Below are 15,713 nucleotides of genomic sequence, written 5' to 3' on the forward strand. Positions count from 1 at the left end.
GCATTCGTGGAGCGAATGTTTTCACAAGTCACCTATGTTAAAAAAAAAACAACGAAATAAAATTTCAACTAAAGTACTGGAGTCCGTTTTTCGGACCAAAAGTTATCTGCTCAGCAGCAACAAGTAAGTGATCAAACCCGAAATGTTAGATAAATGCAATATGCAAGCATGTACGAAAATAAGCAAAAGGAAGGTGGCCTGTTTCTGTGGCTTGCTCATGTTGAGCGAAAAGGGAGAAGTGCGACACAGTGATGAAAAAAGGAAAAAGTGACAATGTAATCAAACAAAAGAAAAGTGTCTAAATGTTCCAAACAGAGGGAAAAAATATAACGTGTTAAATTTGGCTAATTATCGTCAAGCTAGATAAATGAAAAGTACATAAGATAATTTTTTTCTTTTTATAACCGTTTCTGACGAATAATTTCATTAAATTTGGAGGTAATAGTCTGTTTCTGAACCATAGAATTTCTGGTATTTTCAGCTAGGCAATCTGGTATTCTCGCCGAGAAAAAACCTGGCAGCACTGTGACAGTGTCGTCACTCGTCGGCGAATGCAATGTAGTCGGTGTTTGGTAGAGGTGGGGGTATGTCGTGGGTGTAGTAGCTTATAGAGTGTCGGTGAGAGACAGGCTACTTAAGGAACTGCGGTGTTTAGTGGGAATGAGGGCCCTAGATATATGCCAATTCTAATTGAGGCTGTTATATCTGTAATAATAGAAGTGTCGGCGTTGAAGAAATAGGCCCATGGCCTGTTAATGTCGATCAGTGTCCGTGTAAATGAAGGGTGTAAGTTTAGTTGGGCAATTTTATATGCAAGGCCAGTATGCCAAACTCTGTCTAATGCTTTTGTAACATCACGGAGGACTATGTTTTTTTTTTTTGAGCTCGGTTGATGGAGAGTGTTTCACAGAGTGTAGCTAATGCAGTGTGAGTTCCTCTATGTTTTCTGAATCCGTGCTGTCTGGGGTTGAGTAAATTGTTTGTATCGAGATGGTTGTAGAATCTATTGTTGAGTATTTTGTCCAGTAGCTTTCCTTGTATGTCCAGGAGGAAGATGGGTCTATAGTTTTTTACTTAGTGTTGGGATGTTGAGTTTCGGGATGAAAATCATTATGGCACGCTTCAGTGAATCAGGAAAGTATCCAGCGGAGATTGACTGATTGAATATGTAGAGTAAAAATTGCAGCATGTTCCGAGGGAGATGTTTTAGTTGTAGTGTGGTGATACCTGTTGGACCCGGTGCTTTTCGTTTGAGTGTTTTTAGCGATCGCTGGAGTTCTCGAATGGTAATAGGGGGAAAGTCTGAGGGATGCAGTCTTTGCAGGTTCCCAGTGTGGTACGAGGTGGTGTGATGTGCGATGTTTTTCATGTGTTCTTGGATGGTGTTAATGTGTTCAGTATCAAACTCTTCATTATCAGTTTCTGTAAATATGTGTTGCCAGTGTTCTCTGAATGTAGGTTCCTTTTGTTTTGGTGTATCCAATCTAATGTTATTGTGCTTGAAGTATGGGACTATTTGTTTTGTGTTGGAGCCCGTCATTCTTTTGACGGATTTCCAAAACTGTTTTGGGTCTTCTTTGAGTTCTAGTGCTGATATGAGGTCTTGCCATCTTGTAGTTTTAGGTAGGCAGTTTGCAGTTGAGAGCGTAGTGAATGAAGTTGTCTATTCAGCGCTACTGATGGACCATGTATTTGTAGGTGGTGAAGGGTTGCTTGGTATTGAGTTTGAATTAGGAGTGTTTCGTGATTCGGTTTTATGTCAGGAATTATCCGGTGTGTGAGGTTAGGAACGGCAAGGTCTGAGTCCTGTCATACTAGCAGTGTCCATTTTTCTAAGTGCTCATCTATTTATTTTAGCGTTGGGTCTGGCGTGGAGGGTACTTGGTGATGTTTGAGCAACTCTTTGTATAGGGTCCAATTTGCTTTATGGAATGATTTACGTGGTCGGATTGGAATTTTGAATTGGATTTGCCGAGATTGTGGCAATGATTGGTATGTTGTCCGAAGGTGTTATTGATCCTGGTTGGAGATGTATGTTGTGAAATGCTTTGTTGTTTTGAATTACTCTATCTGAGGGATGCCGTGCTTTTGTGGGTGATAAGAGTGGAGAAGTAGGGACCTATGTGAGAGCATTTCTTTTGAGCGATAAGCGTAAAGCGTGTGTGGCTGTCTGCCTGTGAGGTTGGACCTGGAGTTTCCTAGCGAGGGATGGTTAGCGTTCAAATCGGCAAAAAGGTAAACCGGGGTGCGGCCTGTTAAGGAGGGTGTGGAAGTCTATGAAGTTTAGGTAACCGGTCCGGGGAGGGATGTACTTGGTTCCAATAGTGATAGATACTTGTAGGATGTCTATTGTCACAGCCATCATATCGGAGTGGAAGTTGTCGTGTAACTTGTAGGGAATGTGACTCTTGATAGCGATGGCAGCACCGGCGTGTTGGGCGTTGTCTTTATTGGTTGCGTGTGAGTGGTAGTTGAAGATTTTCAGAGGAGTGCTGTTAGTGAGGGAATGGCCGTTCAGCAGAATGATATCAGGGTCGATGTCGTTGTAGATGTTGGCGAGCGCGAACTTTTTGTTGGTCCAAGTTTACACATTGTGTTGGATAATTTTTATTGAACGCTGTGGTGTCATTTTGGAGAAGAATGTTTGGTAGTGGATGCCTTTGATTTTTTAAAGATTGATGTTGTGGTAGTGTGGCGGCTCATGGTGTCGAAAGCGTCGTGGGGGATGATGTTTATGTGAGGTCTGTCAAGGATAAGTTTGTCACCTTTTGGTAGGTCGAAAGTTAGGGCGGAGTCTCTCGCGCACCGATAACTTTATACCTAGGGTTTTCTTCTTCAGCTCTTCGATGAACCAAATGTTACGAGGTGCTGCTGAGATTGGGGTGGGATCTTGGTCACTTCTAAAGAGCTTGATCTGAATGGGATCATTTATTCGTAAAACTCCGACGTCAGACCATATGAAGTTGAAACTGTAATTTCCTGGACTAACTGTACAACGAGATGGTCCAAAGCAAGTTTCTCGTCTGCACAGGCTAGTTGCACTGGGGTGCAATAAAATAGGGCTTTGTTACGCATCACATCAGCAAACGGTGCCTGTTGTACAAAGCGCTGGTGCACAAGGCGTTGTTTCTATATGCGGCGCGGACCCATGCAAAATATAGTATATTAGTATAGTATAGTATCTTCGGCATTGAAGAATAGGCCTGTTGCCGATTCTTGTACTTTTCTTGGCTAGACTGGCCTTTTGATCAAATATTTTCAACGGACGGTAGATTTAAAATCGCTTCTAGATTTCAGTTGTTCCGTAGGATACGAGGCATTTTAGGACTAAACATATGCTCCTGCATGGCCTTGTCTAGTCTGTTCTTGAACGCGTTCATGCTCGGAGCGTCAACAATATCTTCAGGGAGGCTGTTCCAAATGTCGGTGACTCGAAGCGAGAAGAAACGTCGCGTGGATAAGTTGCACCGCAGTTTTTTTTAGTTTATAGCTGTGGCCCCTGGTGTTGGTTCCCGTTTCAAATTCCAGTAATCCTTCTGGGACCTTGTACAAACCATGAGCATACTTGCATACTTCAATGAGGTCACCACGCAGGCGACGATAACGGAGACTGGGAAGCTTCATAATCTTCTTTCTTCATACGACTTGCCCTTTAAGCCTGGAATTATCCTTGCTGCACGTCTTTGAACACTCTCAACTAAATTTCTGTCCTTTTCAAGTCTCGGTCACCACACAACGTTTCCAAACTCTGGGTTCGGGCGCACGACAGAAGTGAACAGCTTCATCATTTCTATATTTAGGTACTCGTAAGAGCGTCTGATCAGCCCAAGCAGTTTATTGGGTTTATTAACTTCTGTTTCAATATGCCTAGAAATTTTTAGCTCCTTGTCGACCCAAACTCCAAGATCTTTTTCCACGCAAGACTTCTCAATCTCTCGTTGCCCTCGTATCATAGCCCTCTCGTTGCAACCGTGTCTTCTACTCTTCTCAAACTGTAAGCATGCTGTTCATTGTTCTTGCCGAGGTGAAGTACTTTACACATGTCAGCATTGAAACGCAGCTGCCACGCATCAGCCCAGTCAACTAAACTATCAAGATCATTTTGCAGTTGCATTTTATTTGACGCATCCTTAACTGTATTATAAACTTTTGTGTCATCGGCATACATGGAGCACACGCTTGACACTACTTCTGGTAGATCGTTTATAAAAGCGACGAACAAAACAGGTCCAAGAACGCTTCCTTGCGGTACGCCACTTCGCACAGTTACCCAGTCTGATACGGTTCCGTTAATGCTGACACGTTGTCTTCTGCCTACTAGGAAATTCCTGATCCATTTGAGTACATTTCCCTCTATTCCCAAAGAATTCGCTTTACTTAACAGTCACTCATGCGGAATATTATCAAATGCCTTGGCAAAATCGAGGTACAGTGCATCCACTGGCTCCCTTTCGTCCAGCAGGCGAGTCCAATTATTCAAGGTAGACGGGAGATTAGTGGTACATGATCTGCCTGCAATAAAGCCATGCTGACAGTCTAATAGAAGATGGTTAACAGTCAAGTGGTCGATAATCCTATCCCTCATGACCGATTCCATCACCTTACACACAACACGTGTGAGACTTACAGGACGGTAGTTACCGAGGTCACTTCTGTCACCTTTTTTGAACAGAGGTGTCACTTGGGCTTCTTTCCAGTCGGCCGGCAAAGTCCCTTCGATTAAGGTTTTTCGAAAGAATACTGTTAAAGGGCCTGCCAGGACGGTTGCTAATTCGTTGAGTAATCTATTGTGGAAACCGTCTGATCCAGATGACTTGTTGGGATTCAGGGAGACCAAGCGCTTGAGAACCTCCTCTTCATGTATCTCAAAACTAGTCAACTTTGAGCCCACTGGTCGCTCCTCAATAGCTGGAATACTGTTCAAGTCCTCATCTGTGAAGACGCTGCTAAAGAACTGATTTAGAACATTGGCCTTGCCCTCCTCAGAAGATATCTTCCGTTGATTTACATCCAAATCAGCAATACCGTCCCTTGTCTTACACTTCGAACTAGCATACAAGAAGAAGGCTTTCCGGTTCTTTTTGAAAAGACTATTATTGGCAACGAGTTTTTGGCAACGTCTTTTTCAAAATTTTTGACTGCGGTGCGACAAGCTTTTTTAGCTTGATTTCGAGCTCTTGCATACAGGTTATACTCAGCCTCGCTACGAGTTCGTAAATAACGCTTATAGGCTTCCTTCTTTGCCTTTAGCTTAACTTTAACCGTATTGTTCTTCCACTGTGTTTTTCTGACTCCACCGAGCTTTATCTTAGGTACACACGCATCAACTGCAGACATAACCATGTTCTTGATGAATGACCACGACTCCGCCACATTCATGTTCATAATACAGTCCGAAATGTTCGCTGCACTCACTGATTCACGAAGTTTCTCATAGTCGCCTTCCGCAAAGTTGAAACCTTCACGCTTCCGAGGCGTCTTTTCTGTATAGCACTTAATACTGAAAAACAATGACTGGTGGTGACTTTTGCCCAACGGAGCCTCGTGGCGAAGCTCTTCTACCATTGATTCTTCACTAGTAAACACTAGGTCTAGAGTATTTGGAGTCTGATTTCCTCTAAAATGGGTTGGCTTTGTGATGTGCTGGTATAAAAATGAGTCTCTCACAGGCGTATACTAATGCGCAAGGCGTTTGTATATACGGCGCTGGGATACGAAGCGCCAGTGCGTAATGTGCAGAAGACCTCACCTGGAAGACGCAGGGCAGCATGATGACCACGTTGATGAGGCCGAGGATGGCGGCGACCCAGCCTGCGGATGTGTACTTGTCCCAAGTGAAGGCCCCATTACCTGAGGTTTCCGTCACCGTCACAGTCAGCACCGCCTGGATCACTGCACATGCCGATGCCACGTAAGCTACATCAATAAAATTCTTGGACACGATTTATAGATTTATCTGGAGTTAAAAAATGATGATCAAACATTATGATCTGTATTCTAATAAAAACATTTATGTCAGTATTTCGGAATTAAAAGCCTAATTTATAATATAAAATCATTGTTAAATGAGGCATTACAATTGAGAATGCCCCTAACAATAAACTTAAACTTCAGTTAAAAACACGAATTCTAACTGAATACGTAGTGAGAAAAAATTGGAAAGCTTTTTGAATGTAGTAATTAAATATGCCGTTGGGGTAACTAGTCAACATTTCATTTGAATGTTCTGTTAAAGGCCGATGAAATAGTAACGACGATTTCAGCTTAATTATTGTCGTCAAACGATAAAAGACAAAGACAACACGAATTCCCACTTTCTTCGTCCATATAACTTTTTATTGCTCATTTAATCAATGACTTGTACGGAAACCGAAGCATGACTTAAACCATGAGCACGTACTGAGCATACCTTGGTTTTGATAGAATAAAACAAAAATAAAGCTACGACTGGTACTTTTTTACGAGCACGCGATTTGGATCGACCCAGATAGGGACTGTTAATGTTAGTAAAAATTCAAAAACTATAATTTAATGTCTGCGCAGAATTATCCAGTTTAAATGCTGGACATGAATCGACAACTTGAAGGTGTAGTACAATCTTTTGATTAGTGATATTTACTAATAATTATAATAAGTGAAATCAATTCATGGAATACATAATACCGACGAGTTATCTAAGAACTTAATTTCAAAATGGACAACTTTGTACAACTTCAGACAAAGAGTTTTGTCTGGCCAAACACACACAATATACATTTGTGATGTATTAACTTGAACAACTAATGTCTATTCGCATGGTTCAAATTTAAGGAAATCAGGGCAGCGGGGAGGTAATAATCAGATTATTCCTGATTTTTATCTGACATTCCACAGCAAATTCCGGAAACCTTTCAAGCGCCGGCGTCTAATCAAATAGCTATTAGTAGATAGTAACAGGGGTGTATCGTCACAATTTGCATAAACAGCTTAACAGGCTACCGATCATTTACCCCGAATATTACCTATCAAAATTGACCAATTACAGCCGGATAAAACTTGGTCATTTACCTACAATTTTATTTCGTATCTTGACCATCGAAAATTTGAGCAGTGTCTTTCGATAAAAAACCTGAGCATTTACCCACAGTCTTGACTATCAATATCATGGGTTAACGACCCTTTACCCCCAGTTGAGCACTTTTTAACCGAGAACTCAGGCATTGAGCGAGTGTTTTGATGGAAGTTACTTTTTTGGGATGTATAATTGATTCAAATTTTTGAAATACTTTCCAGAACCTGGGCGCTCATCTTTATTGATCAACACAAAGCTATAAGGTACTTTATACGTTTCAGTGCACAGTTCTTGAAACTCGGCAAAGGGCATATCGCAAGCAACGTAATCACTGTGAATATTCCTCATATCGATGAAAGGTCACTCGAAAAGAATTAATAAATTTGAATTTACTCTAATGGTTTGTCTTGGTAATATGTGATAGTTTTTGGATAAGTGAATTGAATTACAGTTATTATGTCTTCCACGGGTGTAAAAACCATCAGCAGGATTTTGATTCTTTCCGTAGCAACATCATTAAAAAAGAAATTCTTCCTTGGATCTATATCACTGGGATTAGGTACAGAAGCCGTACTTCAAAATATTCGATAGCACATTTTTGTTGACGTCTTTTAGGCAGGGTTTCAAGATATTCATAAATATCGTCATTGCCGTCAGAAAATAAATCAATGATTTCAGGTTTATTATATCCCTCATCGAAAGCGTTCTTCAGCAACTTATATTCAGGCTGATGAGTTGACTTGCTATAGAGGAAAAGGTTGTTGAAATCAATAAAATTATCTAATGGCAACTTCAGTAGCAATGACGTTTTTCCGCAATTCGAACTTCCAATTATGAGACACCTCAAACTTGGAGAAGGAAATAGAAAATGGTTCTTCTGTGTATTTTTATTATCGTCTTTCCACTTATAGAGCATTTTTCAAAGTTTCATTACTAAAATCCTTTTCAATGTTTGTTCTAATATATTCACCTGAATTATAGTCTGATTTATTTCGGTGGAGAGATGGCGAATATCATAGCGAATATTATCAGCATCAATCTGCAGCTAATTACTATTTCCAGAATTGAACATCACCTATCATTGAACATTTGTTATTACCGCCTCCATTTTTATAAAAAATTTCATCAAGCAATTTTCTCACAGGCTGCCTCGAATAAAAATTGCGTGTAAATTAACTACCCTCCATTAAATTTAATTTAATTCCATCATAAATCACTATATATTTTCGAATATTTTCAACTTGAAATTAGATGAAATGCCTTATTTAAGCCAAACCGTAAATACATTATTAGAGTGAATTGTCAATCTTTTGTCAATCAATTATTTTATTTTGTACATTAGCTATCATTTTTATTAACCATTATTATAAATGCATTTGTAAATTTATAAACTTAGTTTAATATTTATCTTTTCGCAAAATCATGGTAGAGTTCTCTAGCGAACGCTGGTTCCAATATTCTCAACTTTTGAAAGTCGTTAAGAAAACTCATCCTGCTTTCTCACTACTTCTGCTATTCTATTCATGCTGTCATCTGCCCGATTTTTTACACCGTCAATATACGCCTTAAATTCAGCTGGAATTCCTGCTAATGAAGATACTTTTTCATCGAGGTATTTCAAATTATTCATTTGTTTTCGCAATTTTAATCTTACTTTATTCATTTCCTCAGTTAATTTTACACCAAGATTCTCCAATTCTGTTTTTACTTCAAGCATTTCTTGAGTTTTTTTTTGTCAAGATCTGTCATTTCCTGAGTTACTTTTCCATCAAGAGTTTCCACTACTGATTTTACTGCAGATAATTCTTTCCCGACAAAGTTGATATGCATCATGTCATGACATCCTCCCTCATTACATCTATTCTTCTGCTGGTCATTTCTGAATCCTTTACATGAACATCATAGACTTTTACGGCCTCCTCATCAACATAACTCTAGCATGCGCATTCTTATCCTCAATTGGATAAGAGATATTGGCATGTCTCCGATTATTCAGATCAAAAATTTTTTCAGCGTCAAGGTACTGGAAGCCAATACCTGGAAGACCTCTTTGAAATGATATGAGCATACTTTTCATTCCTGTTCCAAATATATTAGCACCAGTCATTTTAATAGAGTAAAACTTATAAAGCCTACAGACTTTTCCGGACTCGTGCAGCTACAAGATTATTTATACGATATGTTAGTTTTTTTGTTCAATTCTATGTTTTTATCAGTTTCATTCTTTAGCATCAATTTAAGTTGATTGGTTTCAATCTTATTTGATATAATATCTCCAGAAAACTCATGAAATATGTTTTTAATATTCTTCATATCATTAATAATATGTTCCATTTTTGTCTGCGAAACTGACCTCGCTCGTAAGTTCATGACTTGTTCTGTTATGTAATTAAATTTTATATCATTAATTGAAGCTAAATATGACTCCAGGCTTTCGAATTTCTAATCAACTTTGGCAAAAGATATTTTTCCATTAATTTGTAACTCGAGGTTATGAATTCGCAATTCTGAAGTTTTAAGCTTTGCATTTACTAACTCCGAATTCTTGACTTTATAATCAAGAGCTACCAGAAAATTATTTGTTTTCTCCTCAAATTGTTTCATTACTTTATCCTCAATATCCATTTCTATATTTTTTACTTGGTCATCAACGCTAACTGCAAACTGATGATTTTCTCATCAATTTGCTTGATTAGTTTTTTTTCAACATGCAATTCTAAATTCTTGACTTTGTCATCCAGCGCTAACTGCAAGCTGATTATTTTTTCGTCAAAAATTACTTGATTAGTTCTTCAGCTTGCAACTTGAAATTCTTGACTTTTCCATCGAAAGCTGACTGCAAACCGTCAATTTTCTCATCAAATTGCTTGATTAGTTTTTCTCCAGAAGATTCGATCTTGGACTCCAAAATTTTATATTTATCTTCAAGTGCATACTCTAAAAATTTCAAACCTAAATCAGTATTAAAAAACTCAACTCGTAAGCCTTCTCTCAGGATCGTAATAATTGAATTGAAGGTGGAATGTTTATTTCGAAGAGTTTCGATTAAAGTTTTCCGAGACTCTAAGGGAAATACTTTAACTGGTTCTTCCTAACCATCTTTGCAAGCTGATGAAAGTTTCAAATTATTAGCGTAGATATTAATACTTGTCATTTTTTAAGAATAATAAATTAAAGAAATTTTAATACCCATTCTTATAAAGATCTAATAGGAAGGTATCAAATCACTCATGCTCCAGTCGTTTTAACATTTCTAAACATAAATGTCCACAAATTACTTCACCCATTTTTGTATTATATAGCCTGACCAAAAGCAATGTCATTCAAACTCGTTAGGACATGTCAAACTATAACTATCAAAGTAATAACAAGTATCATTTTCATTATACCAACAAGTCCAATGTGTTCCACTTCCTTCTGTCACATCAAGATTCAAAATTCTTCGCTCCGTTTAAAAAGGTGACCTAGAGCAGTGCATGTAGCCCTTTTGAAAATATCTCTGACTGAAGGAACTTTCAATACTCCCAAATAATGTTTCAAATCATCTTGTGTTAATGGTTTAATGGGGTTTATTTTCTTGTGGATTCAAGTAGAGACCTCCCTCACAAGATTTTAATTGGTGAAGATTTTTTTTTCGCTATGATCAATCTTAAACAGATCCCTTGTTAGCTTCCATTGTTTCATTGTGTCGTTTCGTTTCTGCTATAAGTTTATCATCAGCTTTCTTCTTATTGATTGCACTAGCTATGGCAGAAGCTCCTCCTGCCAGAGACTCAGCAGCGCCTAGAGCTCTCAGGATAGCAGGAATTTAAAAGATGGAACCTCCTTTTGCTCAAAGTTTTAGTTTTCTTACAAATCAAGTAACGTCCGCTCCTTAATATTTTATTATTTATCGTCATAACATACTGAGCATGCACTGTATCCGTTTTTTTTACATTTAACGCAATACATTATTTTAATAAGAAATAAATAAAAAAGAATTGTAAATTTTTAGTAATTTATATTCATTTTTCACCATCAGATTGCAATTGAATTATTCTGTCTCAAAGAATTAGAGTATAAGCATATGTACTATCAGGAATGCTATTATTGAATTCAGCTTTAATCTTCATATAGCTTCAGCTTATGAATATCTTATAGCTTATCTTCTTCATCTTTAGTCTGCATAAAGCCAATAAACGACTTAGACTGATCAGACGCTCTTTCGAGTCCCTAGATGCAGAAGCGATGAAGCAGTGGTTTTTTTGCTGTCGTGCGCCCGAACCTAGAATTTAGAAACGCCGTGTGGTCACCGAAATTTGAAAAAAAAACAAAAATTAAATAGAGAATGTTCAAAGACGCGCAACAAGGATAGTTCCGGGCTTGAAAGGCAAGTCATATGAGAAAAGATTAAAGATTATGAAGCTTCCAGGCCTCAGTTATCGACGTCTGCGTGGGGAACTCATTGAAGCATACAAGTATACTCATGGCATATACAAGGTCCCAGAAGGATTACTAGAATTATACACAAGAACCAACACCACGGGCCTTGGCTATAACTAAAAAAACTGCGTTGTAACACATCCATGCGACAAAATTTCTTCTCGCTTCGGGTTACCGATCTGTGGAACAGCCTCCCTGATAGCATCGTTGATGCTCCGGGTTTGAACGCCTTCAAAAACAGACTAGACCAAGCTATGCAGGAGCATATGTTCAGTCTTAAAATGCCTAGCAAATTACGGACCAGGCAATAAGTCCAGCAGCTATCTCAATCAATCGTCAGTTATGGAAAGATCGGGTTCCAATAGCCGGATCCCTTGTGAATCAAGTCACGAAAAATTCATGAATCGGCAAGAGGTCATGGGCATATTTTCTTCAAAGCCGATACTTCTATTCTATTCCATTCTATAAGACTGTCCACAAAACGCAATTTGTTTGTGATGCATAATCTATCATCATTTTATAAACTACCGCATAATTGTTACTATCAAATCAATTTGTAAGTTTTGCTCAGGATACCTTTCGTTATTAAGCTGAATATATGCATTCTTCTGTCACAGTGATCAAACCGTGGATTATTAGAAAGTTGCGAATTATCTCTACCAGTTTGAAATGCTAAAATGACATAACGAGGTCTTTGAGTTCCCGAACTTGGTGTAAAAGTCCAATCCAAGAACTATTGATTAGGACTCATTATTGTTTGTTCCAATTGACGATTCATGTAGGCAATTGATTTTCTAATTTTATCTTTTATTTGACGATATAATTAAATCTTCTAGTCAACGGAGTGTTTATAAGCCGTCATTTTCCAAATTAGTCTTTTGATAATGCTTTTCCCATCAACAACTTTATATTGATGATTTGGATCTTTATCGCTAGTCTTGAACAGAACATTTGCATCATCACCTCATCTTAGAGTTAAATAATGCTTGACTCTATAAATCACTTTGTCACAAATTTCATAGAATCCAAAAAATATGTTTTAGGGGAATTGTAACATTAAGATGACCACCAGCGGCTCCTAAATTGCTACGTTCATAACTTCATTGAATCCATCATTCGATTTTTCATTGTTTGAGTGTCAATACTCCAGAAGAACATCATATTTTCTTTGGAGCTTCGTTGATAAGTTGTCAATCCTTTTATAATTGTAATAGTTCCAGGATAGCTACAGCCCTCAATTTCTTCATTTCCGATTCTTACTCGATCGAATTAATACATCAGACCATTATTGATAATTGATATTTTATCATCTCTGAAGTTATAATTGCAAGACTGATTTGTTTGATGATGTTTAGTGACAAATGCATTTCTGCTCTGTGTTACGCAGCCATGTAACTTTGAGTACTATAATAATATAACCATTCCTAGGATCCACCTCATGTGTCCTTTAGCTTTTCTTATCTATGAGCCTAAGAATTGCTTATCTCTGTATCGCATATGCGGAATATCTTCTTCAAGCCCTGACCCAGCAGCAGGTGCGACCTTGCCTGATGTGCAGGGAACTGAGTGGTACTCAGTACAACCGCTGCAAACTAGGTTATACAGTATACACTCATGCAAATGGTGTTTTGTGTCTTTTATAATAAACATTAACAGGTTCTCCTCTATGATTTTAACATCAGAATTTCACTTCGATAAATCCACCTTCAACATCTTGCAAAAATGCATGACAGTGACAGTGTCATGCAAAACTTGCAGTGAAGTTTTGAAATAATGCACCCAGTATAACAGCGTCACCTATATATTTAACTATATACTTCAGAATGATGTTACTGCACTGCATCTGCAACGTTGTGGCACTGCAAAAACTTTGTAAAAGTTCGCGCAGTTTTTGACCGATTTTATATTACTGGAAGCGATCCCAGTTCGAAATTCTCGCAGTCATTGCGGCCGTTCGCCGCAGAGACGTTCGCAAACGCGCAAATCTAGGCCGTTGTTGCCTACTTCACCTCGCGCCCAAGCAGTCTAGCGATGATATGGCCTCATCTGCATGCGCTGTTGACCACCCTGGCGTTGCGCTGGGGCGAGCGTTGGCGCAGGCAAGTTCACCCGCGGCTGGCTTCCAGACTGCGGCGATTTCTGACTGGGATATACATCGTTTTGTTTTGACAATTCATCGTCAAGGGCTGTCTCTTGGTACACGCTCACCCAATATAAAGCCTTCGATCCAAATATTAACTCTTGAACCTACGCGTGCGAATGGCGCCTGTTAATCATTGATAAACCCACTCCCTCAAAATTAGTTTTACCGTTTTACGAATATGAATTTTGATGTGGTTATTATTATATACTTTGCTTCTAAAATTGTTCACTTAATAGCCTGCACAATAGTTACTTAACTCTACTTATAGCAATCGTAGGTCGTGAATATTTCTTGGAATCTAACTGCAATGGAAACATTGGCAAGCGAGCGAACGTTTCCGAGAACCTCCTGCATCACCCTCTAATGGTATTTATTAAGAATGCAAATATAAGTCATGAAGATCGTTCATCGTTAATATATTAACACTTTAACATGTTGGCATCATTACCATTTTCATCAGCACTATTCTATTCTATACTAAGTGAATGCTTGGATGCAGTGTTTTCATCTGTTGTCAATGAGGATGACAAAACCCAGTTTAGTGGACACCAGTTCATAAGTGAACTGGTGTCCTGTGTAACTAAAACCTGCCGTAACCGTGGCATTCCTGTTCAAGTGGGCGGTTACATTAAAAAATAATTCGATGAAGTGCTCATTTTAACATCGAAAATTGACCATAATTTAACTTGTTAACAGGACCTTACGGACCACCATCCACTTCTCTGAAAGGATACGAACAACTAGACACACACAATAATGATAAAATCGGGCATAGTTATAAAATTATAAGTAGATATATGTATAAACAATAGAAAACGGTTAATATAAAATAGAATTATCGTTACACCCAAGAATTTGTTGCTTCTCACCTGGCCCGACGACGAAGCCCAAAGCCTGGGCCGCGGCGACTATGGAGATGCCCGCGGTGCGCTCCTTCTGCGTTGTGGAGGCCGCGAGGTACGACCTACACAACGTCACGTTCCCTGCACCCAAACACGGTTACTTCTTCCACTTCAAAATTATACTTTTTTGAAGACTTCAGTGACAATTTTTTTTTAATCAATATATAAATAATTAAAAATTAATCGTTTGCAATTAGGATGCATAATTTTCTTCTCTCATTTTAAAAAAGGAAGACGGCTTCTTGGGGATAGATGAACATTGAGATTTTTAAATTCAGTGATTAAGAATTCCGTTATTCTTAATCACAATATCCCGAATCCCGTTATCTTGAATCCCTTGCTAATTTTTAAAGTAAGGTAATGCTGATTTGAGTCAGACCGGTTCGGCTCACATTTACCAGAGTATTCACTTGTAATATTCGTTTCGAATTCTAAATAAACACAAATCTAAAACAAAACATCCATCAAATAAATCAGAGTGGGCAGTTCGTGTAGTGTGCGTTCTGTGTGTTGCTGAGCTTGAATAAAGCGTAGGTAATTCTGACTATTTTATACTATAATATTAAAAATTGCTGTCTTGTGAAGTGGAGAAGGGACTGAACTCTGTTATGCAATTATAGGCAGCATGTGCCTTGACCGCAAAGTTAGGGAAGGAAACCGTGAGATCTAGGGTTTGTTTATAGTTTGTGGAATGGCGGGGTATTAAAGAGGCCTTTAGGAATTAGAAACTGTCGCGGCGTCACTTCGAGGCTATATAGGCTTAAGTGTGGACGACACCAGCGTATGTAAGGGCCCTAAAATTCACGCCAAAGGTTGCTCTTATACTGAGGTGACCGCCACGCATGTACGGTCTGCTGTCTGCGGACGTTGTGACGGCCGCGGCCGTGAGGCCGGCGATTTCGCCGTTTTCGAACTTTGGCTGCCGCGAGAAACTTAGACTCAACGAGGCAGCTACGATTCCTGTGAGGGGTCGCCTGCCGAAGACCACAACTGCCCTGGATGTAATGGACCATCATGATTCCTGCCTTCCGGAACGTAGCCTTCAACACTTCAAGCCGTCCGTATCTAGGCCGTGGGTCGAACCAGCCCTTGGTCGAACGGCCACTTGTCGAAGGACGATAAATTTTGGAACAGAACTATGCTATCTGAAACCTAACCTCAGATGCGGTGAACGTAAAATTACGTAATTTAACGA

At 38.9% G+C, this 15,713-nt stretch overlaps 1 protein-coding gene across 1 annotated transcript in view; it reads right to left on the reverse strand.

The window, feature by feature from the left end:
• LOC108672178 (major facilitator superfamily domain-containing protein 8-like) overlaps positions 1–15,713 on the reverse strand; it is a 47,506-nt gene that overhangs the window by 20,923 nt on the left and 10,870 nt on the right. Inside the window, exons 2-3 of the mRNA XM_018159812.1 lie at positions 14,486–14,599; positions 5,750–5,892 (exon numbers count right to left, since the gene is read on the reverse strand). Of these exons, the coding sequence (XP_018015301.1) occupies positions 5,750–5,892; positions 14,486–14,599 (257 nt within the window). The remainder of the gene's footprint in view (positions 1–5,749; positions 5,893–14,485; positions 14,600–15,713) is intronic.

This window comes from Hyalella azteca, unplaced genomic scaffold (assembly GCF_000764305.2).
Source record: "Hyalella azteca isolate HAZT.00-mixed unplaced genomic scaffold, Hazt_2.0.2 contig12358, whole genome shotgun sequence".
Lineage (NCBI taxonomy): Eukaryota > Metazoa > Arthropoda > Malacostraca > Amphipoda > Hyalellidae > Hyalella > Hyalella azteca.